Source organism: Centropristis striata, chromosome 2 (assembly GCF_030273125.1).
Source record: "Centropristis striata isolate RG_2023a ecotype Rhode Island chromosome 2, C.striata_1.0, whole genome shotgun sequence".
NCBI lineage: Eukaryota > Metazoa > Chordata > Actinopteri > Perciformes > Serranidae > Centropristis > Centropristis striata.
Genome location: NC_081518.1, coordinates 42,525,465 through 42,552,196, shown reverse-complemented (window position 1 = coordinate 42,552,196; position 26,732 = coordinate 42,525,465). Strand labels below are relative to the sequence as shown.

Here is a 26,732-nt window from a genome sequence, read left to right as displayed (position 1 = left end):
AAGGTCAGCTGGTCATCAATCATGACAGCCATGTTGTGGGCACAAGTTCCACGGACCCAAGCTTAGGGGTTAAGGGAAAACTATGACATTTAAGACAACAGTGTTCCTCCATTTGGGGAAGAAGTTCCTGTTCACTGTGCACAAAACCAGGTCCGTTTCCTCCTGAGGAAGGATCCTGACTTTAACACACTCATTAACACTGACTTACTGGGAGCAAATCCCTGTAAACATGTTCATGAGTGAGAAAGCTTTCCTAAAAGAGTGGAGGCTTTGATAGCAGCACTTCTACATGATTCTCAACACCTCACATATGGGTGTGATGTTCAGGTTTCCAACTCACCTTTTAGTAATATTGCCACATATTTTTGGAGTGCAGGTGAAAACCTGTTGGGGTAATTTATAATTAAATGAGTCATAAATGACTCAGACCCCTCGGTGAACTGCAGCTACTCTTTATCACTGACTGCTAACTGTTATAACGCAGTACCAGCTCAACCCTGAGAGCTTTTACACCTGCTGTTTTAGCACTAAGGGAGACATCACAATACTGGACAAAGTACAGAAACACCACAGCAATCAGAAGTTAACCAACAGTTCAGGCTGTTATGTGCACAGTCAGCCTTTCTTACCAGAGTTGGGCTGTCCATGTTTGCCAGGCCGTGCTGACTCCCAGCCATCCACAGACTGGACCTCCAACAGGTAGGAGCTTTTGGTCTCACGGTCAAACACGGTCTCTGAGTAGATGAAGCCCAGCTCTGGGTCAATACGGAAATACTGGTGGTCTCCACTGCGATCCTCCAGAAGGGAGTAGGAGATCTGGATGGTGGGGCAGACACAAATATTTAGAAGGTCAGATGCTTAAACAAAGTTGACAGGGACTAAAGCAAAAAAAATCTTCTGACTTTTCTTTCTTTTTTTTCAGGGCACGCCAACTTTTTAGTTATTAATTTTATGCTCTATAACATAAAATGTTTTTGACTCCTCTGCATATATTATATCTAATCAAGCTAAAGCAGGGGTGTCAAACTCAAATACACAATGGGCCAAAATTTAAAACTTGAATAAAATCGCGGGCCAACATTGAACAAATAAACCTTTTAATATATACCAAACATGTTTTGCTTTAACATTAAATATGGAACCAGCAACGCTTATAAACATACAATATATAACTAAATAGTGCAGACATGCAAAATCAAATTTCAAATAAAAAACACATCAATGTCATTAATTTATTAAATAAAAATTAAATAAAAATCCTATGCCTCTTTTCTATTTGCATCCTCTTTTCTATTTGCATCTTTTCTATTTGCATCCTTTTTCAACAGGTTAATACATTTAAAAATAAAATAACAATAATAAATCTAGTATTAGCTGTAAATGCGCCATATAATACCGGCAGGTCAGCTTTTATAGTACAATAATTATATAATAATTTGGTATTGCCTTGCGGGCCAAATAAAATTACACTGCGGGCCAGAGTTTGACACCCCTGATCTAAAGAATACATCCAAATACAGAGTCATATATTGCATGATTTATCAATATGCAGTGTTCGCTATCAGACATTCTGAACAAATACTTTACTATATTAAGCACTCACCACCACCAACTGTTCAACCATTAAATGTCGAAGAAGCTCGCTCTTGTTTTGTCTTCTCAAGTTGAAATCCAACTGACTTAAATCCATCGTAGCAACGGAGAACTTTAATCCCTGTGCTAAACGGCTAATTTACACAGCAAGGAGTATATATTATGGAAAAAACAGAGGGAGGCTGAACATAATTGAGTGCATGTATTGAAAAGGAACTAAGTTCTAAATACCCTTTAATCTGACCATGCTGCACAAGCAACACTACCACTTTTATCAGTGTGTGTGTGTGTGTGTGTGTGTGTGTGTGTGTTTTTTACCTTGCCATTGGAGCCCAGGTCGAGATCATTGGCTGAAACCTGGAAAACCAAAGTTCCTGATTCTGCTCCCTCAGTGACAGAGGCCTCGTAGATGGAAGAAGTGAAAAATGGAACGTTGTCATTTACATCTAGAGGAGGAAGAGAGAGTGTGCTTGTTAGGATATACGTGGCATTGTCTTTGGGGTGGATTTGATAGAAAAATCATAGATGATTGATGGGCTCTTTGCAAGGCCCATATTGCCTGTAGCAGCAGGTGGTGCCATCTCCATAGCTGCTTATTACCAACAACTGGTTGTTAGTAGAGGAGCTATCATTTTAAAGTAATATGCCAAGTAGTAACTTTTCTTTTGGCTCCCAAGAACTACTTGAGCACAATTTGGGATACTCAACAGATATGTATTATGTCTAGTCTGCTGCACTCTTCTTGCTCTGTTAAGCTACAATTGGCAGCTCGTGCATATAATTTAGGGGTAATTGCAGTTTAACTGGCATCTTTTGCTGACAATTATTGCCTTTTTAAATACAACACTAATGAGCATCCTATCAGGGGAAGAATCTAACTTTGTTTTTCAGCTCCAATACAATGTAGCAGCCTTCACACCAACACTGGGTCAGTTTAGTCTGTCCTGGGTGGAAGCAGAGGTGGAAAAAGTATTCAGATCTCTTACTTAAGTAAAAGTACTAATACCACACTGTGAAATTACTCCACTACAAGTTAAAGTCCTGCATTCAAAATGTACTTAAGTGAAAGTACAAAAGTATCAGCATCAAAATGTACTTAAAGTATCAAAGTAAAAGTACTCGTTATGCAGAATGGAGCCGCTCAGATTATTTTATATATTCCAAATATTATATTAGATTATTATTAATGATGCATTTATGTATACAGCATTTTAATTTTCTCAAGGTAGGGCTCATATTGACTACTTAATATTCTGTTATGGGGTTTATTTTAAAAATTGTCTAATCCCCTAAATTTTGTGTTTTTTATGTTAAACCTCAACCTGTAAAGTAACTAAAGCTGTCAGCTAAATGTAGTGGAGTAAAAAGTACAATATTTGCCTCAAAATGTAGTGAAGTAGAAGTATAAAGTGACATAAAATGGAAATACTCAAGTAAAGTACAAGCACCTCAAAATTGTACTTAAGTACAGAACTTGAGTAAAAGTACTTAGTTACTTTCCACCACTGGGTGCAATAAACTTTAAAAATGTTACTGTAATTGGAATGTGTAACTTTAGTTTATATTGTATTCTCTTGAACTTATTCTTATTCAAAATCTGAGCTTCATCTTAATTCCATCTGTTTCTGGGTTTATAAAGAGGAGCAGAGCGGTGTAAAAACAAACGGCCTTGTTGAGCGATATTGAGAAGGTGTAAGTCCTGCCCTTGGTGCTGATTGGATCAATTGCCTTTCAAACAAAAAAAACTGTTTCATATGATGCTAGACGGAGTGGGCAGATTCAAAGGTTTGGACTTGGGCAAATGTTTCTCCTGTGTACCTCACAATCTTTGTAACAAAAGATACAATAATTGTCTTTCCAGAGTTGTAAATTCCAGCCTCAGAATATTACAACCCACTGAGAAGTGTTTGGGCTTCTAATAAGCCTTCATATGTTTGATCTATTATTAAAACTGAACTTCCTAGATCATATTTTCTTTTCTCACCGGTACCTGAAGCAACACACCCACACCAACACAGCCCTGTTGTTTTCATGCAGAGATATTGGCAATCTGAACGCCCACTTAGTTTAACTACATCAACTATGTGCTGATAGAATTTCCTTTTAAAATCGCTCTATTTCCCGAAGCCTTCTTAAAGGTGACTTTGTAGGTGGTGAATACATTCAAAGAAAAAAGTTCCTTGTTGTTAGCGAATATTTGCCTTCAGAGCAGCTTCAGTCCTCCTTTTGATGCTGCCATAAAGCATCCTGGACTGTGGTGGATTTTGGACCTTTATCAAGAACAATGCCTGCAGCTTCTGAAATAAAGGAGATAATATATCCCGTATAGATATGGCTAGTGGAGAGGACAAGATGATATCCAATCCTAATTTTCAACACTTGTTTTTGGAAAACAGGAACATTATAACAGCATGAGCACCATGGTGGCTCCCTTGCCAGCTTACTGATTTATGTTAGTTCACGGATTTCCTGTAGCTCTGACAATTTATGTATTAATATAATTCCTGTTTGCTGCGGTTATTTTTCCAAAACATGTTAGCATCAACAGAAGGACCATCACATCCATTAGGCCAATAATAGTTGCCAGTCTGTTTTTTTTTTACTTCTGTTACCTTGATCCATAACAAGAGTGAATAGTCAGAGTAACATTAATCAGAGAGATAAAGCAGACAGTAACAAAAAACAGTGAGGCAGAAAGCAAACTCTAAAATATGCCTGAAAAGCAGAGGGCAAATTTTAGCATAGTTGATTTAAGGCCAAAAGCATTACAGAAATGACTTGAATAGAGCAACACATTAAATCTAGCACTGCTCCATGTGCCATTTTTCCTACCCTTTCTTCTGAGCAAATGTCTTAATCTATGAATTAAAAATGGGGCCTTAAATCCATTACAGACCTCCCTCCCTTCCTCAGCCGCAATGCCTCTGGAGGAGTCAAAGAGCTTTCTTATTAAGACAGATAAGCGCGAGGAGGGGCGAGCGAAAAGAAGAGAAGGGGAAGTTAGAAGAGGGACAGAAAGGCAAGAGAAGGGAGAGGGTCTGTGTGAATTAATTATTTCTCACCGAATTAAGACCAATTTGATGGAATTGGGTATGTGCGCATGTGTGTGTGTGTGCGTGTGTGTTTGTGTGTGTGTGTGTGTGCATTCTGCAAGGGGATTAAATGCAGGGGAGTCTGGGGCATGTGGGTTAGCCACAGTTATTTTGAGGAGCAACACCACCAAATATAGCAGTGATGATGGCCACATGAACCAGGGTTACTATGGGCCAAATATGAACTAAAACACCAGACTAGAGTGATCATACTTAGGCTACGTTTATACGAGGACGGTCTGAACAGAAGACGTAAAAGTGGCGTCGCGTCTTCACTTTTTATTCCTCGTTTAGAGCGTTTTCGGGAGGAAATCTGCTGCATACGGTGACACAAAAGTGTGTGAATTTCGATTGTATGCAGCCAGGCGGCATCACTTAAAGCGATAAGAGCATCTTTGGGCATGCAGAAGTTTTCACGCCACACATTTTCATCAGCTACTCCTTCCACAAAGTTCTCCACCATCACTAGATCTCCCAGGTCTCGTTCACAGCCGTCTGGCTCGCCTCCAACGAATTGCTGCATCCAGAATGTGATGGAGGTAATTCCAGATCCTTCTCTGTTCACTAATACTATCTGTACATATCCTGTACATTTGGTGGAAAGACTCCTGTAAGTTTATTAGAGCTGCCAGAGCAGCTTGAAGGTCTGACGCATGGAAATAATCCCACGTTTCTTTATTTCCTGTACTGGAGCATGTATGTGACGTAAACACATACGTGACGTGAGCAGATCAGATCAGAGTTTTGTGTCTTGTCAGTGTAGACGACACGCTACGGAGGAGCGGATTTAACTTTTCCACTTTGGAGGGTGGTTTCAGATTTTTGCGTCTTAAAGCCCCAAAAACGCCGTCACCGTGTAAACGAAGGCACTTCCGATAAAATATTTTGTCGTTTTTACCCGCAATCCTCCTCGTGTAAACCGGGCCTTAGTATTATAAAATGATGGACATGAAAGTAAGACAGAGAGGTCAAAACTCCTGTTCTTGGTTAAAGATGGGAGATAATGAAGAGTTTAAGAGATTGTCCAGACTCTGAGTTCCTGCTGGAATTTCTTTGCAGAGAAGGTTTGGCAGTGGGGTTAAGCATACATGTTGCAATTTTGGACTCATCACACTCACAACAGCTGGCAAGCTCTGCAAATAATTTGTATTTGTGCAGCTTTGGAATCCAAGATTTTAAAGACTGACAGAAAATAACATTACCAGACTTGGCTACGGTGCTACAATGCAATTGACCCCTCTCTCTTCTTCCCAAACACTCATCATTTATTCTCTCTCCATGGCCTCAGCGGAGAAAGAGCTTTTAGAAAGAGCCAATGCAGTGACAGGCTACACGGTGGTGTAGTGGTTGGCACTTTTACGTCACAGCAAGAGGGTCACAGGCCTTAAGCTCTTCTTTGCATGTTCTCCCCATGTCAGCATGGGTTCTCTGACTTCCTCCCACAGTCCAAATATGCAGTTTAGGTTAACTAGTGACTCTAAATTGTGTGAATGTGAGTGTGAGCTTGAATGGTCGTCTGATAGTCTGGCGACATTGTAATGGGTGGACCCCGCCTCTTGTCCATTGTCAGCTGGGATTGGCTCCAGCCAGCCGCAACCGGAGTTTGGTCATGCATTTAAGGATAATGTATTTATTTTATTTTTATTTAACCTTTATTTAACCAGGGAATATCCCATTGAGATTAAGAACCTCTTTTTCTTTAAGGGAGCCCTGGCCAAGAGGCAGCAAACACAGAATGCAGTTACATATTTACATAACATACAGACCTTAAACACGTCATGAGAAACAAGTGCATGTTATGGAATTGGCCTCAATAACTCTTAGTTTGGATTTAAAAGTGCTCAAAGAAACAAATTCAGTTAATTTCCATTCTTTCTGGCGCATATTCCAGCATAAGGTGCAGAGTAAACAAATGCCCTTTTACCCAACTCCGTAGAGCAGAAGGGACAGAATGCAACAATTGATCTTGTGAACGAAGAGAATAAGATCCTGCATTTCTCACAGTAATTAAGCTGCAAATGTACGAAGGCAGCAGTCCCAATATTGCCTTATAAATGAATGAATGAATGAATGAATGAAAGACAAGAGAGAAGATTCAGAGTGACATTGACAGTGTCCATGTCAAAAAAAGGAGGATAAGAATAACGAAATAATGAGCACACAGATAATAATTACTGTAATAAAGGGGTGTAACGTTACACAGAGGTCAAGGTTTGGTTCATACTCGGTAAGTGTCAAAGACAGACATAATCCTCTTGCGGTGGGACTGAAGTAGCATTTTACCCCCTGGCAAATTTGGTATAAAGTTACTATTTTCATTATTTTAAAAAAATAAGTACAGTACAGGCCAAAAGTTTGGACACACCTTCTCATTCAATGTGTTTCCTTTATTTTCATGACTATTTACATTGTAGATTCATCAAAACTATGAATGAACACATGTGGAATTATGTACTTAACAAAAAAGTGTGAAATAACTGAAAACATGTCTTATATTCTAGTAAGCAAAGGGTGGTTACTTTGAGGAATCTAAAATACAAGACATGTTTTCAGTTATTTCACACTTGTTTGTTAAATACATAATTCCATATGTGTTCATTCATAGTTTTGATGCCTTCAGTGAGAATCTACAATGTAAATAGTCATGAAAATAAAGAAAACACATTGAATGAGAAGGTGTGTGTCCAAACTTTTGGCCTGTACTGTAAATAATAAGTAAATAAGTATATCATTCTGTATAACACTGTGCCAATAATATAATACTGAACCAACACGTTCCCAAAAGGCAACAGGTCATATGGATTTGAAAATACAAAATAAATAGCTATTTTAAATGATTTATGCTAATGCTCATTTGACAGATTAAAATGATGCATATCCTACAATAGTGGAGAAACACAGACACACCATCCTTGTCTTACACACAACTTTCTTTCCACTGCTGCTTTAGCCGATCGCCATAGTGTGACTGGCTCACACACCAATGAGTTTGTTGTCCTAATATCTGCATGTGCTGCTTACAGCGTGCGGCTAAAAGTTTCAGGGTGGAACACATTATGTGCATCAGTTCACATAGTATGTTGAGTATTCTAGGTGTGAAGTGTACCGAACTGTTACAGCTCTGGTAAAGAACCATAACACATTAGGTGACAATGGTTAATGTGAGTCAGTAACATGTTCTAGGAATCGGACTTTTGTAATATATGAGCTGCTAACCGGGTACTGAAGCCATTCACTGCTTTTGTTAAGCATGGTGCCTGATGCCGCTCTTCAAGGTTTTTGTTATTTATGTTTTAAAAAGGCCATGAATCCCACCTTGTGAATTAATCAAGTAAGATCTTTTCTATTTCCCATTAGTTCAGCCATCAAAAAATGAATCATCAAACACCCAATTTGTCTTCTGTTCCTGCAGCCTTAAATAGTCATGCTGCTGGTCAGTGTGGTGCAGTGATGTTTATTGCACAAAGCCCTGAAAACCTTTCTCTTTACACAGCAGGATAACAACATCATTTTGCACTTTTCTGAAATCCTTTTAACCAATTTCTGTCTGTCACAAAAACATATTTATTCCTTCACAGAACATCGGTGTTTCTTCTCAATAGTGTCTTTATTCACCCACATGTTGTGCATCTTTGAATGACTTTTGTGTTTTTTCACAACCCTGTCTTCTTTCTTTTCACCTAAACACATTTACAAAAGGGAAATAAACTGCATCCTGTTTGACAGTATAATATAGCACTAGGCGTTAAGAAAACATATTGTGTGAAAAAATGATTCACACCGAATGCACAACTGTCACACAGGAACACAACAATGACCCAATAAATATTTTAAAAAGGCTCACCTGTGACATTGATATAGACCGTGGTGAAGGCCGCCAGCGGGACAGCAGCGACATTCTGAGCTCGAACCCGAAGCATGAAGTTTCTGGTGGTCTCGTAGTCCAGCGGCTCTGCCACGAGGATGGAGGCCGAACCGTCCTCTCTGTTGGGGGTCAAGTAGAAGCGAACTGGCATGTTTGTCTCCGGGACCATACCGTCCTCCAGGTTGTAAGTTACCCTGGGATCCCCGAGAGGAGACGTGGCTTTGATGGTCTGTTTGGAACAAAGAGGTTTCAAGGTAAGATTTCAATGTGATAAGATGTCTCGCTTATTTTAGCCTACATACCATTGTGGGACTCTTATTAACGGTCTAGAGCCAGTACTAGTCCTGGTGAAAAGCCATGTCAGTTGACATTGAAACTGACAGCTACTTTAACTCCCTGGGAGTTGTCCTTTTCATCCTCTTATCAAAAAGGTGAAGAAATATTTAGACCCAAATTTGTCCTGCGTCCTAGCTAACATATGGGAACACTTCTAAACATACACTGCAAAAAAGCTAACTTGTGTTTTTTGGCCTAAAACAGTGATTTAAGTTGGTAAAACTTGGAAATATAAATTACTGACATTTAGGGCAATAATACAAGTTAGCACAACAAAGGAAGCCAGTTGTCTGCTCAAAAACAAGTTGGTGAGTTGTTGTTACTTATATCTTTAAGTTGGGGTTCAAAACAAGGGACAATAGCTCTGATAACTCTTATTTCTTTGTTGTGAAATGCGGGAAAGCGGTGAAATTCGGTCATTAGCAAAAGCTAGCGGCTAACTGATGCTAGCGGCACTGCTTGTTACAACTACAAGAGTAGCCATTAGCGTATCAATGCTAACTCAAAATTGTGGTAGCATCATTAGCTGACATTTCATAGCGGCGTTACAATCGTGCCAATTCAGCACATTGCAGAAGTTAGCAGAAGTAAGGATTAAAAGTTATTACAATGGGAAATTATAAATTAGTACAATTTACAGTTGAGTTGACAAAAATCTGAATTCAGAGTTGAGCAAACTCAAACTAAATATAATAGTAATAATAGTTTTGTTTTTAATTGTCCAACTTGTCCAACTATTGAAGTTTGTTGCCTTGAAATTTTGAGTTCACCCAACTTTTCTTTTTTTTCAGTGTGGACAATTATTTGTATTTGTCATTTTCTTACTATTGGAATAAATTGAGTCACTGATTAACATTGTCTGGTGCAAGTCAGAGATGACCAACAGAAAAAAAGTAGAATCATACACCTATAACTGACAGTTATTTGCATTTGACAGAAATTGTACATAGTTCCAATTATCAATTACACAAATTGGTGAGTTGAATGCCACCAGTGATCCTAAAGACAGAAACAGAAATGAGAACAGCTGCTGCTGAGCTTGAATGGAAGTGTGTTTTCTAAATAGGGGGAAATCATTTGCCCTTTGGAAAAAAAAGGTGTTTTAGCCCATGATAATGAACACTAAAATATTAAGGCAGTAAGTCTCAAACTGTTAGACTAGACAACAATCCACTGAAATCCTGTGGGATCAAAGGGAAACACACTCTGCTCTTTATTCGGCATTCTCCAAAAACTAATTAAGGAGAGGCCATTCGCAGCTGATGCCATATACACCCCAATTAAAATCAAAAATGCCATCTCAGATGTGATGCGGCCTGCCTATGAGTGACCTATCTGTATACATTGAACCTGGAAAACATAGCAGCAGTAGCAGTAATGAGACACCCCATCAGGCATGCAGAATTGACTTGGCAAACATGCCTGACTACTGTATGTGCTGATTTAGGCCATAAAAAACTCAAATTTCCATGGCAGAGATATTACAACCCACTGAGAGTCGTTGCATCTTTGCATAACGGCCAAATCAACACTGAACTATCATCTTGATTAATACACTGTACTGTTGAGACCACGCTCTTTCTACTCGCTATATCAGCGCATCTCACAAACACATTAACATGTTCAAACACACGCATTCTCATGTAAAGTACTCTCTTCTGTCTTTTAATTTCCATCTCTTGGTTTAAAATATTCATCAGCAACTTTAATGGACTTAATTGCTTTCAAGAGATCCTTAGAAAATACTGTTGATTAGAGGAAAACGTGTTAGTGGCATGAAAAGGCAATGACTTTGAATAATCAAATGCACTTAACAGGATATATCGTAACTGCACTAAAAATAAAACTGGATCAATTTAATTAAAGGTGTTTTTAAATGTTTGCATTTTTCTATAGCTTTGGCTTTTAAACATGTAGCTTCCCTGCCGTCCCACTCATTTGTTACACAGTTAAACACCTTTGTTGCTCACCATTGAGTAAGATTGACATATTATATTTAATAGCAAATGTACTTATAAAATCTATAAAAATGTGTGTGGGTGTGTGGCGCCAATGCACTTATGTGTACATATCAAGGGGCAATCTTCAGGCAGAAAGGGTAAAATTAGTGCGGAGTGCCTTAAAACTTGGTTGTAGAAAGAAGTCTGATTGTGTAGAAATCTATGAGAAAATGACAATACTTCTAACTTGATTTACTATCTTCATAAACAGTTTGCTAATGAGTGTGTTGTCTCAATCACTAGTCTTTCATCAGGTCGGCATGATGTTTCTTTTGTAAATTATGATCCCATTTACAGTTAAATAGACGATTAAACAAACCAATGGGTGAGGTCACTGTGGCTCTGTCCACTTCTTATATACAGTCTGTAATATGTGTGATTTTTTTTGTTTTTTAACTCAATGCATAAAAGCTCTTTTCTGTGAGCGTACTCTCTACAGTGTAGTACCAGTATTTGTGAGTGCATGCCTGTGTGTGGCTGCTGTTTTTGTATGCAAGTGCTTACTCTTTCTCCCTGTTTCTTGATACCACTTATATGTCAGCGTGAACATACTGTATGTTTATGAATGCCTGCTGATTCATTTATCCGTCTGAATGTTTTTTCTTGAATTCAATTTGGAACAACATATTGCTGCGCTGTGGCTGCACTATAAATGTGCTTCTGTTTTATCACTTTGTCTATTTAACCTAATTTTTGATTTTCTTATGCATTTCAAGTTATTCAAGGTAAGTGAATCTCATTGTTTATTGTGTTTTCAATTTAGCTCGACTGCAATTACTTTGCCTCATGTAAAGCACTTTGAATTGCCTCTTTTTGAAAATTATTTTTTTTTCAGAGCTTCACTGAGAAACTTGCCTTTGCAGTTGGGATAAAGTGAGTTGGTCAACAGCACTTTCAGTGATGCTAATGACGGAAGGTGAAAGTAAAAAGGAAGTGCTTGCTCAGGACCAATCCTGCCATCACTGGGCTTTGTTTGTAAGATGACATATGAATAGAAATATCTTGCCTACACTGCAAAAAAAGCCAACTTGTATTTTTTGGCCTAAAACAGTGATTTCAGTTGGTAAAACTTGGAAATATAAGTTATTGACATTTAGGGCAATAATGTAAGTTAGCACAACAAAGGAAGCCAGTTGTCTGCTCAAAAACAAGTTTGTGAGTTGTTATTACTCATATCTTTAAGTTGGGGTTCAAAACAAGGGACAATAGTTCTGCTAACTCTTATTTCTTTGTTGTGAAATGCGGGAAATCGGTGAAATTCTGTCATTAGCGAAAGCTAGCGGCTAACTGATGCTAGCGGCTAACTGATGCTAGCGGCGCTGCTTGTTACAGCTACAAGAGTATCCATTAGCATATCAATGCTAACTAAAAATTGTGGTCGCAACATTAGCTGACATTTCATAGCGGCGTTACAATCGTGCCAATTCAGCACATTGCAAGGGTTAGTAAGTAAGGATTAAAAGTTATTACAATGTAAAACTATAAGTTCAAAAATCTGAATTCAGAGTTGAGCAAACTCAAAAACAAAACTTAAAATATTTAGTTTAATTGTCCAACTTAAAATTTTATCGAAGTTTGTTGCCTTGAAATTTTGAGTTCACCCAACTTTTCTTTTGTTGCAGTGTAGCTTTACCTGTTAAAATGTACAAGTATATAATAACTAAAACAAAGGCACCTATATTTTTTGCATATGTTTCTCATGTGTACCAATCAAGGTTATAATAGTTTTGGATTTTTCATTAGTTTTAGTTTTAATTTCGTTGTGAATTTTTGTTTTCAAATTCAGTTAGTTTTAGTTAGTTTTAAGAGTGAGTTTTCTAGTTTTAGTTTAGTTTTTTTTTTTTGAAAATGCTTGGTTTTAGTTTAGTTTTTATTAGTTTTAGTGTTAGTTTTAGTTTTTTGTAATGGGCTATGTGTTGGGTGCAAGATTCAAAGTGGTCATAATAAATTTTGCCTTTATTTCCTTTGGTTTATCCATCTCAGCCCCAATAAGGTTATTAACTGTTTTTAATTATGGTTGGAGTGTAGACATCCCAGTCTCAGTAAACATATTTACCATGTGTTGCATGTTCAAATAGAAACACTGAATTATGAATTTAAAAAGTTGACAAAAACGAAAACTAAGGACATTTCCACTATAATTTTAGTTAGTTTTAGTTAGTTTTGTAACCACGCAATACAGTTTCAGTTAGTTATCGTTTTTTTAAAAATACCAATGACCACCCCCCCACCCCAATGTACCACGATGGGTGTGTCCCGGACGGTGTTTTCCGGTATGACCACACTGTAGCTGTCTTTGTCCCACTGTGGCGGCTGGTTCTTCACGTTGGTGATGGTGACCGCCAACTCCACTGAACTGCTCCTGTTCCCTCCGTCTGTGGCCACTATTTCCCTGGTGATGTAGGTCCTCTGTGGCAAGAAGTCCACACAGATGGAGAGAAGAGGAGAAAAGATGACTTGATTGTGTGTCCTTATGTTGCAGATTATTGTGACACAGTGACAATTATAGCTTCCTTAAAGACTGATAAACATTGTGAAGATCTCTCAGATTTCAGCAAGCAATCTATTTTCCACACTTCTGTGCAGGGACAAACTGATTACAGCCCACACTTAGATAAAACAAACATACTTAAAGATAATTGTATTGATTGAATGTCATGGCCTGCTGTGAATCAGCAGTTTTGTAACCCCTACAAGGGCAATTAGCTTTAGCAATCAGGGGGAATAATCTTTTTCAGTAACTAAGGAAAGAGTCAGTTCTCGAAGTGTGGGTTAATTGGTGTAGGCTGGAGAACAAAAACAAACAAAAAAATTACATAAGTCCACTTTTTCCAATTGTTTCATGGCCTTTTGCTTAATGTACCATGTGATAAATGCTTTTTACACATTCTTCACCTTAGAGACAATGTTAAAGTTTAATAAGTTTACACTTATTAAATAAGTTTTTAAAGTTTTCTTGTAGTTATGCAGATATAACATTCAATCTTTACTCTTTACGCAATTAATACAACTTCGAGATTGTCACATTGGCAAAGGCTGAAATAAAGTGTAGGCAGTGCTTTCTTGTGTATTATACTTTATGCAGTTGTACTCATTAGTAGAAAAGTTTTGTATCTTCAAACACAGATATGTTCGAGTGTACTGTTCTCTCAGGCAAAAATACTGGCATGGAGCCATGTGTTGGTGTAAGATGCAAGGTGCTGAGGATAGAGACATTCTTCCTCTTGGCACTGGAAGATGGTGAGTTGTTGCTTTTTGGGGCTTAATCATTGTGGCACTCATCTGAGGCACAGACTTGTTTTGCACCCATTACGTGGCAATTTCCTCTATTGCTTGTTCATGTTCCCACCAAGATTGTTTTTCTTGCTGGTAGTGAAGCAAGGGGTTAGAGGCAGTGAGATGAGGAAAATATCAGCTATGTTATTTCTCCTGATGCCAAGGAACAGGCAGTGAGGGCATTATTACATATTCAGGCTGCCAGTCTGCTACTGGCCAATGGACTTCTGCCCCCTCACTGTCAGCAATAAAGTTCTTGAATGCAAATATGCTTGCCTTCATGGCCATGTGCTAGGGAGGTAGCCTCCTGTTTGGGTGGCAACCTGAAGTTCATTTCTAGAATCTCTTGAATCATCTTGAGTCAAATTAGGAAATTCCATTCCTTGAAGTGTTTTTGTGCCATTTGTTGTGGCACCATTAGCTTAATAAGCCCTAGGGACCAATCATTTTTATAAGAAGAGGTAAAAAACAAAGCAAAATCAAGGATTACATACATGGAAAAAATTGGAGTGACATTTACTTAATAAAAGCTTGACAAGTTTTTCCACATAGAAAGTGTTTGTAATCTTTACTCAGGCTGTTTCTAAGTAATATTTATTTAATAGAACCACTTATTTTTTTTAATGAAAATACACAAGTAAATTGCAGATTCACTGATGTCCCTCAATTACATTTTACTTGGAAATATCAACTAATTAAGCCAATGAACTGGTTTAGTGAATATTACTTGGAACAAATAATTCAATTTACATACAAAACTGAGGACACATAATAACAAACAATCATTAAGTAATGCACTACATGAAAAACTGATATTTTAAAGTAAAAGCACTGAATTGGTATTACTTTGTAGAATTTATATAGATGATTCAAATAATAATAACAGGGCCAAAAAATCTTTTTTTTCAGTGTAGTAACTACTTTTTTTTTTTGTGAACAACTTTTTTATTGCTTTTAAAGACAGAACAAGTACAGCAGTCCGACAAAATCAAAAGGTACATTACAATCAAATTGAAAATAATAATAATAATAATAATAGTGTAGTAACTACTTTACATATCTGCTATACTGGCAACACAGCATCACTCCTACATACTGTACATTACTGATTGTATGATTTCATCTTTTTTAAATAGTAACCTGAAACTTTAACCAAACTGGTTTGGTATTATCTTGTTGTACACAGTTTGTTGGTACCTGAGAGATGGGCTGGTTGACATACACCCAGCCTGTCAGGGGGTTGACCCTCAGATACTCTGGCTGTTCGCTGGACATGGAGTACATGACGGCTGCATTGGTGCCAAAGTCATCATCGTGAGCTGCCACCCGCAGGAAACTAGTCCCGATCATTGTGTCCTCACGAAGGAAATCTATCGGAGAAGAGAAAAAGGTGCGTTTATACCTCAGTGTATCTGTGAGGCTTTTTTTACACGTTTTACACATCAGTAATTTCAGAAAACATAAGCAAAGGAAGAGGAAAATCTTTGACTTTGGCCTCATTTCCAATGCAGGATTCAGCACTGTACTTTTTTCGCCTTGTACAGAGTTGAGTTTAACTTTGCGGGCTGCCAGTTTTGGGTGGCTTTTGGGCGGCTGTGGCTCAGCTGGTAGAGTTGGTTGGCCCCCAACCGAAGGGTTGGCGGTTCGATCCCTGACCGTCGCGGCCTACATGTCCAAGTATCCTTGAGCAAGATACTGAACCCCAAATTGCTCCCGATACTGTGTTCATCAGTGTGTGATTGAATTCCCAATGGTGGCAGGTGGGACCGTTTAGGGTAGCCTCTGCCACCAGTATGAATGTGTGTGTGAAAGGGTGAATGAGCGCAGTCTGTAGTGTAAAGCGCTTTGAGTGGTCGCAAAGCGAATAGAAAAGCGCTATATAAGTGCAGGTCCATTTACCATTTTTAAAATCTGGCTCAAGTGAATTAATAAAGAAATTGCAATTGCCATGACAGTAGCCTGTCTATTTAAAAAGGAGGATGCCCAAGTGACAATTCTCTCTCACCAATCAGTGGTCTGCAGTGTTCTGACTAAACCTTCTAGACTCGAGTCTTGAAAACTGGCTTGGACCCTTGAGCTAAGTAAAACCAAAAAAAGGAATAAGTACCAGGTATGATCCACAACTTCTGTTTTTGAAAAAAACCCCAAAAAGAGTGAGTTGAGATGAGAAGAGGCTGGATCACAACATCAGGAGACAGTAGAAACTTAGGAAGAAGCATAACTAAATGGCTAACAATGGGTGGAATCATGGCATCACTAAAATGTTACTAAAAACATTGTTAGCTCATTTTCATATTCAAGATTTATTTCTTTACTTGCTTAATTTTGATCCACTTGTTTTGATTTTCTTTCTGAAACTTGCAGTGGGTTAAGTCTGGTGATAGTTCTGATTCAAACATTAAAAATGGAACCAGCAACGCTTATAAACATACAATATATAACTAAATAGTGCAGACATGCAAAATTAAATTTCAAATAAAAAACACATCAATGTCATTAATTTATTAAATAAAAATTAAATAAAAATCGTATGCCTCTTTTCTATTTGCATCCTTCTGATTTAAATATCAAAATAAACTTTTTCAACAGGTTAATAAATTCTGCCTTTCTTTTCGCCATTTTTGGGAAGGGGTAGTTGGGAGACAGCTCTAGCTTGAGGTTGCTATGACGACTGTCACAGAGGAGCGTTTCTGGGTCCTGTCCTGATTGACGCGCTAAAACAACAGCAGGGCATTGTGGGATTTGTAGTATTAGCGGTAAATGCGTCGTATAATACTGGCGGGTCAGCTTTTATAGTACAATAATAATATAATAATTTGGTTTTGCCTCGCGGGCCAAATAAAATTACACTGCACGCCAAATTTGGCCCGCGGGCCAGAGTTTGACACCCCTGATTTATACTGACTTGTACTTACACTCATATCGGATGTTCTCAAACTTGGGACTGTTGTCGTTTTGGTCCAGGATGAGGATGTTGAGCTGACAAATGCCAATCAGTGGGTCAGCTGCCTGGTCAGTGGCCGTCACTGTCACTGCATACTCCCGTTGGCGTTCGCGATCAAATTTCCTGGCTGTCACAATTACTCCTGGAGACACAGAGATAACAAGGTTGATCAGACAGCTAAAGCACACCAAACACTGCTTGTTCTCATGTCCCCAGAGCTTTTGTAATTTAACACAAAAATGATATCCTCTGTTTGCCTTGAAGCTAAACTTTAAAGACAGTAGAGCAGATGAGGAGCAGAATAGGAAAGGAAGTGAGGTATTTTCAAAAGCAGTTATCATCAATTCAAAGAGAATGATGTTTAGAAATCATTTTAGACAATATCCCCTGCTCCACAAGATAAACTGTTGCATCTGAGGTGAAAGGAATGTGTTTTGGCACTGAGTTTTTATTTTTGGCAAAACATCTGATGACCAAATAACTTAACCACATGTAAACTTGCAAACACAACATGGGGAAGAAGCATGCCCTATACACAGATTCTCTTGGGATTGTTGGTTTTTAACCAAAACGTGATAAACATCAGACAGTATGGTATCATTTACTGTAAGCATTTAAAGATTAAGTATGTTGATTTTTGTACACCATCTGCAAAACAGTATACTCTCAGGATTAGTATAAAGTAGTGTAGATTTGAGACACAGCACATGTTTTAGACATCCTGATTTATGATTGTAATTGATTTCTGCAAGTGAACCCCTAAAAAGTACTTTCCATTATTCAATTACAGTATATGTGTACACAGGGGGATGCTTTGAAATACTTCTACTTCTTGTGTAAATCATTTGTTTTCCAATGAGTATGTATCAGCATGATATAAAGTTATTGACTTGTTTGAAGAACAAAAGCAAAATAGGTTGGCTTGATTTCAAAAGCTAAGACTGTTTAAAAAGAATAAAATGCTGAAAGTTTCAGCCCTGTACTTCCAGAGGTCCACATTAACTTTTTCATGCAGTCAATATGTCGATTAACGCATACTGAGCAGCATATTTTCTGAAGACAAAGGAAACACAAGCTTTCATGTGGCCAAGTATTTATTTAATTTTACGCCCACAAACTTTTAAATCTAACAATTCAAAGAGTTTGGCTAAAATATGCTTCAAAGGCATTTAAAGTGGAACACAAATATGTAGTTTCTGGTTTGTGAAGGTGAACAAGAACCTAACAAAGGGAAACCTGTAAAGGTTTGGAAGTTGTCAAATGTGATGAATACAGTCTTTAGACACAGTATCCACAGTAATTACTGTAGATTTAATCCTGCATGGCATAAAAAAGGATCTTCGACAACAAAATGTTAAATTGTAGACTTACAAACTTATAACCACCCTGCATGCCTTCTTGCACTGCAGAAAACATGTTGGACTGAAAGGAAATACGTCTGCATAACAATCCCCACTGGGATAAAAGCATGCACACTCATCTGTATGTTGGTGCAAGTGGAAGTGAGTATGTGTGTGTCTGAGTACCGGTGTCAGGGTGGATACTGAATGCGGGCACAGTGGAGTCTTTGTGCATGAAGCCGTATGTGACCCTGCCATTGGAGCCCTCGTCAGCATCCACAGCATGAACCTGCAGAACGAACGACCCCGCTGGCTGGTTCTCCAGGACAGACGTGCTCTCCCGATACTGCTGACACTGAGGAGAATGAGACAGCGGTCAGAGGTAGCAGGAAGAGAAGATGAAAGTAGAAGATGCAATGAAAGTGTGGAGAAACTTAGACCAGTGCTCCTTTCTATTGACACTGTAATGAATACTATGTGGGAAGTGGAATGTTATGTATTTTGAAATTGAGAAAAATTGACAGTTTAAAGATTATTCACTAGGACAAAGAGGCAGCATGGACACAAAATAATCCAAAAAGAATGAAGGAAGCCTGGGTCCTGCACCATTTCCATTCATTTATTTCCTACATGTGTTTGTAGTGCGTAAGGTAGTTGGTGGTGGTGGGTTCAGGGGTCAGAAGCCTATCCCAGCAGCCACTGGTATTGGTACTGGTGGTGTGCTTACTGTGATTTGGTAAATAAAAAATCTGCTGGTCTTTTGGCATCCAGTTTGTTTTGTGCTGTGCACAACATGTCTTTTTCATTGGAAATAGGGCACAGCACTTCACAGTCAGCTTTCAGCAGGGTAATGGAAAATAGGTGCAGTTGTATTCATAAAAGCTAATTCAAAGCGAGGTGTTACAAAAAATATAATATGACACATATTTGACAGCCAAGTAAAACCTTTTTTAAGATTAAGTCCACTAGGAGAATAGAAGGACAAACAACTAATGTGCCTTCTAGACAACAGGAGACGTACAGAGGATAGTGAGGACACAATATTTGTAAAAAGCCAATGCTGCACTGAAGGGCTGCTCGGAAGGTACGAGTTGGTTCATTATTCTTTGGACTTTAGTGTTGTCATGAGCATGAGGAATAAAAAAAATGACTAAAATGTGACTAAAACAATAATCGATGTGTTGTTTCCATCTCAAATGATACATTTAAGTGCAGTGTTGTTCTGCTATGAAAAGGTTGTACATAATGTATGAAAAAATAGCATCAAGAGTGAGACCTTTTTGATTATCTGCCATTTTTTTTAAGGATGAAAAATCATATTTTTCCCAAGAGCAAAGTGATTCAAGGAACTCCAAAATGATAACTCAACCCTGTAACATCAACCCCTCCATTGAACACCACACCACCACATTATTTTTCTGAATTATCACAGAGATGAATTCAGCGCTTTCAGTTGTTGGTGAAACGTAAGGTAACTGCTCCGTGTTTGGGTTCTCAAAGATTTTGTCAATCACTGAACTTGTCAGACACACAGAGAGCTTTATTATCCTCATTTAAACGCTGCCTGGGTTTCACTCACTCTCTCTACCCCCTTTTTCTCTCTGCTCTCTCATCTTTCTCACTCTAGTTTTTTTCTCCCCGTCTGACTGGAGTGTTGATGCTCATGTGCCACAGACACAGTGGAAGAGAAGGAAAGGAATCTCTCAGTGCTGCTTGTCGATGTCTTGCTTGACATCCAATTAATGGATGGAGGTTTTTTATTTTCTCATCTTCCCTCATGCACGTCCTGCCTGTTCCAATTGTTCTTCAATTTCTATTCTGTCTTCCACTTCCTCTTTTCTTCCACCATGCATCAATCCTTACATTTACTTTTGTCAACATCTTCAACCTTTCCATCTCCATCTTCACAAGATTTTATTTTTCATCTTGTTTCATGCCTTCAACAGATTACAGAGGGACTTTTGTGAAGAAGCTCAGGTTTGTATGCAGGCATTCACTTATGCAATTCATCAGAAGGTCAAAGGGAGTGCTATGTGTCACAAATGCTCTGTCAATATGAAAAGAACCAGTGTGTGTAGGCAAGACATTCCTTACCAAACAAAAGGTACGTCTAAACACAAGGACATGTCATGGCCGCTGTGCCATGTCACTCATTCTGTGATTTGCAAGGACAGAATGTCTTGGAGCAGCTGAGGAACAGCAAGTGTCTAGTCTGGTGATCTTTGGAATGGATCTCTGCTTTTTGCAAGATATTATGCTTTTGTTGGCTTCATCAGACTAGACCTTCAGCATGCACTGCGATGGTTTGCAGCTGTGTAACGTTAGGGATGACAGTCAGCACCACGTACCACTTTGACGGAGTTTCAGTATTTTGGGCTTAAGCAGTTTAGTCTGCAGCAAAGTAAGCATCGTCTCAGACTGCTGTGCTATAGAAGGAGCTGAATTTGTAGCAAAAGCTCTCTAAATGTCACATTAATCCAAGTTCCAATGTTCAACTCCGAACATGAGGTGTGGGTAAACACTGAAAAATTAGATTGCAGATACAATAGTCCAAATTATTTAATTTCACCGGGGGACTGGGTTCAACCTTAGAGAGGGTGAGGAGTGAGGGAGTCAGAGTGGAAACACTCAGGAATAATAATAATAATAATAATAATACATTTTATTTGTAAAGCACTTTTCATAAAGAAATCTCAGAGTGATACAGAAACCAGAAACAGAAAACAAAAGACTAAGAGAAAACTCGGACACATTAAAATCAGCAGTAGATAAAAAAGACGCAGGTAATAAAGTACATTATTAAGAGATTAAGGTGCAGAGACAATAATAAAAACATCTAGGGACAACCTAAAAATGCCTCCCTGAACAAAAAAAGTTTTAAAGCCCTTTTTTAAAGGTCCACAGACTGGGGTTGGTGTGGAGTTGTGTGCAGGGCTGATGGAGGAGGTTTATGCTTTGGGAGCGGAGGTTACGGGTGGAGGAGTGAGGGGTGAGGAGGTCTTTGAGGTATTATGGGGCGTTGCTGTAGATGTAAAGGTGGGTGATGAGGGCGATATTGTATTTAATTCTTGAGGTTATGGGAAGCCAGTGTAGGTTCTGGAGAATGGGGGTGATGTGGTCGTATTTGCGGGTTTTCATCAGAGTTCGGGCAGCACCGTTCTGAATGAATTGAAGTTTCTGGAGGTGTTTGTTGGGTAAACCGATGAGCAGGCTGTTACAATAATCAAGCCTAGAGGAGATTAGGCCGTGGACGAGTTTTTCTGCATCAGAGAAAGTGAGGAAGGGGCGGAGTTTAGAAATGTTCCTTATATGGAAAAAGCAGGTTGTGTACAGATGTTTGATGTGGTTTATAAAGGTAAGTTGTGGGTCCAGCTTCACACCGAGGTTGGTTACTGAGGTAGAGAGGGGGATGACTTGACCGGAGAAGGAGATGGTAGTTATGGATGATGACTGGACCTGATGAGGGGTGCCAATTTGTATGGCTTCGGTTTTGGAGCTGTTTAACTGAAGGAAGTTGTGACTCATCCACGCCCTAATCTCCTCCAGGCAGTTGGAGAGGGCTCGAGTAGGTGATGATGAGAGGACCGGGGTAGAATGTAGGTTGGGGTGAGTATGGAGGTATAACTGAGTGTCATCGGCATAACAGTGAACGGAGATGCCGTGTTGGCTGATGACAACACCCAGTGGCATGTACAGGATGAAGAGGATGGGTCCTAGGACAGATCCTTGGGGGACACCACAAGTAACAGGGGCAAAAACAGATACAGATATCGGAAGGCAAAAAGCAGTTGGAGCAGGAAAACAGACGTAACAGCGAAGGAGCGAGGCGGACGGCATCTTCAACCACACATCAGCTTACACCACTGAACTAACCTGCCATTAAATAAACCAATCAAACTTCTGTTCGGATGCTGATTCGGATACATCAACTCAGGGTACCGGCCAATAAACTGAACCAATTTGAAACCAGTGTGCTTGTTTTCCCCTAATCTAAGTTCTGGTACCTCCAAAACGTAGGACCCATTCAGATCATTTTCATCAGGTAACAAACGGGCAAGGACTGCTGCACTAAAAACAGAATTGATGGCCGATGGCACCGATATTGACTGTGGATCAGTAGCATCTGACCATTCCTCTTAAATATCAACTAGTATCAATACCAAGTCAGCCCCAGGAGGAGAAGTGGTGATTTGTTGGATGGATGCTTCTGTTCATGATTTTCTGTTTATTTTGTTTTCAAAAGTGTAGTGAAAGATTCACAGTCCTATGTATCCTACACAGTGTGTATAAAGGTCCAACCTGGATAATTATAATCACAAATATAAAATGTATGTGAATGAACCCACATGAAAGTGGGTCACAGGGGCATTGAAGGTGAACAAATGTGCTCAATGTGTGTTTGTGTCTGTAGTCTGATATTTATGCCACTGGGACATGCAGGATCATCTATATCAGAGAGATCTTGGCTCCCTGTATCTCTACCTCTCCTCTGTGTGTCTCTTGCTCCTTCTGTCTTGGTCCACTGATCCAGCTCTGAGTTCCAGAGAGGCTAAAGTACGTCATAAGATTGGGCATCAAAACAAGATAAAAGGGCCTTTCTGCTTCAGTGTCCTGCTGCTGGCTGCCACCAACTAACATGGGATGTCTTTACTAACTGAGGAACCAACACTCAGTCACTCTTTACTTTTCTTTTACGTTTTCCCCTCAGATTCATTGTCCAGCTTCGACCAAAGATTTAAAAAAATAAACAGCTGTGTTTGTCCAGTGTTTTTTATCCCACGATTTTCATTTTCTTTGGTCATTGGACTTCATTTGCTGATTTCTCTCTCATCTGTCTCGTAAAATTTCTTGAATTCCTTCTTTGACTCAGAAGAGGCATGGTGAGTGGGGGGTCAGGGGTTTGCTTGTCCATTGCAATCAGCATCATGCCCTGAGAGAGAAAAGAATGAATCATAGGCTTGGAGTATGATGCCAGCAGGAGATTCCTGCAATACACTGCTGAGCCTACAGAGCACATGAAACACTGTGGGGCAGGAATCCCTCTCTTCTCTTCTTCTCTTTTCTCTTGGCTCTCACCCGTCCCTCTGTTTCTTCTTGCTAAGAGGTGAAGCCGAAAGGGAAACACTTGGCTCTCACTTTCCCACTGGAGAGAGGGAGCGAGGTTTACTCAGCAAGCCAGCGCTCCTAATCTTGGCTCGCGCTACCTCAGGGGGCTTGGAAAGTCACCTCATTTAAAATTGAGACATGGCTAGAAAAAAGGTGGGGACGTAGCTCTTCCAGAGTGGGTCGGCCGGGATTCCTCCCACATCCCTCAAAGCTTTAATTAAAAGACCGAGATGATGTAGGAGAGAGACGAGGGAGCAGAGACGAGGGTCAAGTCGGCTAATCGCTCCTCCAGAGAGGAGAGATAGAGGCTAATAAATAGAGGACGTAGACAGACAAAGAGAGGGAGACAGAGCATTGATGGAGGAGAGTTACATGGGATAGATAGAGACGGAATAAAGAGAACCAGCTGAGCAAAGAATAGAGTGAGAAGTCATTGAGATATATTGAGGAGACCTGAAAGAAGAGCAAAAAAATATCACGGCAGCCAAGAGAGCAGACATCACAGGCAACACATTATGAGCCAGACTAAACCAGGTTTAATGATCTCACCTTCTCAAAGACAGGCTTGTTGTTATTCACGTCGTCCACTCCCACTATGACCTGAGCTGTGGACGACAAGGCTTGAGGTCCGCCTGAGGCGTTGTCATCCGTTGCTGTAACATTTAGGACGTATTCCACACCCTGGAGGTGAGGGGGAGGGCTGGAGCGCAGACGGATCAAACCTGCAACCAAACATAAGGAAACCATGAGTCAGGGATTCCCAAAGTGTGGTGCGTGGACCCTCAGGGGTGCACGGGCTGCCGCTAGGGGGTGCGCGAGATGAAAAATGTAATGGCGGCCTGATAATTACACAATTACACCCCCCCCCCCCCCCCCCCCACACACACACACACACACAATAAAGAAGTGTAAATAAACATTTCCTTTGTAAAATGTAAAATCAAAAACTGTAATATTAATTCATTAATAAATGCAGGCAAAAATTCAAAATGCATCTTAAATTCATCTTAAAATGAAACGTAGAAGAAGTTATCTTTTTTTTTTCATTTTTCCAACTCGTGTTATGATGACAGGGTTGTGTAACCTCCACGCTCATTTAAATTTGCTGCAATTTTTGTTCAATGCAGCTCAAAATATTATAACATTTTCCGACTTATGTGCTTTCTGCCTCTGATCCTGGGCCTGTCATCATCCTCTTTGCTCTTAAAAGTGGAAGCTTGTGCATAACTTTGTTGCATTACATTGAAACTGTGTTTCAGATTAATTCAAACGCAAGAGCGCATTGTTGTGATGGTGATTATTTTATTATATGTGTGTTCTGGTCATTTGAGCAGGATTAAACATGCCGCCTTTAACCCATTGACGCCTAAAACTTCCTGTAAAACCTCTGGGCGATTTTAAAATAAGCCCCTAAAACTGAAGTTTCTCTGGAAATTCAACAGAAGTGTCAACGCTTCTAATAAATAATAGATTTTTCAGCCTTTGTAGCAGATATAAATGAAATTCAATAAGTATTTGAGAGCTTATACAAATATTACAAAACGACGTATCCGCTTTCCAGGCTTCAATGGGTTAATATGGCTATAAAAAAGGTTATTGCCTTTTTTTTTTAAGATGTGGGGGTGCGTCAACCCGGTTGGGACATAGAAGGGGGTGCGATGCTAAAAAAAGTTTGGGAACCGCTGCCATAAGTTAATACACAGTCAGCTGTCATGAATCGAACATCAGTAAATACTTTAAGCTTGAGATTAAAATAAGTTGTCATTACGGTGATTGCAACATGCAGGTAATCGTCCAACAAGGATTTCTTTTCTTATTAGCTTTTTAAAAATGTACTTGCATTCATAGCAGAGAAACAATCTGGTTTCAGGCATTGTCTCTCAACACCATTCTGGTGTCTCAAGTTGCTAATCACAATGTATAAATGACCAGAGAACAAAAGAGGAAGCCTTGGCAACATTATCTGGATATTAGCTGTCTGCACTGGAACCCTAGAAAAATTAGTTCTTGTCCCTAGAGGCTTAATTGTCATCAGACCAACCGCCAGTGTGTTCTGAAACTGCAGTGCACAAAAACCTAAATTGGTCTGTGTCTGTATATTGATGTTATGACGGACAAAAGCATCTGCCAAATGATTGTAGGGTAATGGTGTGTGATTGGGGCCGATTGACTTACGTTTCCTGATCTTCACTGTCAATCGATTAAATAAAATGCGAAAAACGCCCAAAAAAGAATCTTAAAATGGTCCATTAACAGTCGCGTTCTTGTTCTATAAGGGGAAGTCATATTATCCACAATGTCTGTATTGAGTGCTATGACAATAGCAGTGATGATATCTCTGTCAGCCTTTCACTCATGATTTGATGTATAAAAAGTTTAGACCCAATGCAGTCCAACATTTAAGCACTACAGATATTTCTCAAAGTAAAGTAGTGACCTTTTTTTAAAGAACAGGTTTAGAACAATCCTTCTAGATTCAATGCAATCTTCACGCTATAGTCCGTGCCAATTTACCTGACTGCCTCAAATTCTGGGCTGACATTTACGGCACAGCCTTTACAATAATTGGTGCAGCTCATACCTTGAATAGGCTAGAGCAGATAATCAAGGCTGAGCTTACAGACAAAAAGAGGATATCTCACATGAAAACTAACTGCTTTAGCAAGAAAAAAAGATGGAGAGCAAACGAAATCACAGGTTTTCTATGTCCCTCATTTTCAGCCCTACAAGTCTCTTCGCTGAAGTGGAACACTTAAACACAGAGATAGTGGCTGTGATTTTGAATAGAGGGAAAGGTGGGGAGAACAGGTGAGTAGTTCCACCGCCTCAATTGCATTCAAGTTTTCTTATTTAATGGTAAGACTGAAAACAAGGCATCATAGTCTTATGATTGGGCAGCTGGTTGAGTACACTGCAAAAAAGCCAACTTGTATTTTTTGGCCTAAAACAGTGATTTAAGTTAATAAAACTTGGAAATATAAATTATTGACGTTTAGGGCAATAATGTAAGTTAGCACAACAAAGGAAGCCAGTTGTCTGCTCAAAAACAAGTTTGTGAGTTGTTGTTACTTATATCTTTAAGTTGGGGTTCACAACAAGGGACAATAGTTCTGCTAACTGTTATTTCTTTGATGTGAAATTTGGTCATTAGCGAAAGCTAGCGGCTAACTGATGCTAGCG

The 26,732-nt window shown here is 39.2% G+C and overlaps 1 protein-coding gene across 1 annotated transcript in view; it reads right to left on the bottom strand.

The window, feature by feature from the left end:
- The window catches only part of si:ch211-186j3.6 (neural-cadherin), a 393,221-nt gene that overhangs the window by 194,002 nt on the left and 172,487 nt on the right, over positions 1-26,732 (bottom strand). Inside the window, exons 8-15 of the mRNA XM_059351714.1 lie at positions 24,102-24,274; positions 18,633-18,801; positions 17,078-17,248; positions 15,360-15,532; positions 13,128-13,295; positions 8,530-8,779; positions 1,912-2,039; positions 630-816 (exon numbers count right to left, since the gene is read on the bottom strand). Coding sequence (XP_059207697.1) covers positions 630-816; positions 1,912-2,039; positions 8,530-8,779; positions 13,128-13,295; positions 15,360-15,532; positions 17,078-17,248; positions 18,633-18,801; positions 24,102-24,274 — 1,419 coding nt within the window. The remainder of the gene's footprint in view (positions 1-629; positions 817-1,911; positions 2,040-8,529; positions 8,780-13,127; positions 13,296-15,359; positions 15,533-17,077; positions 17,249-18,632; positions 18,802-24,101; positions 24,275-26,732) is intronic.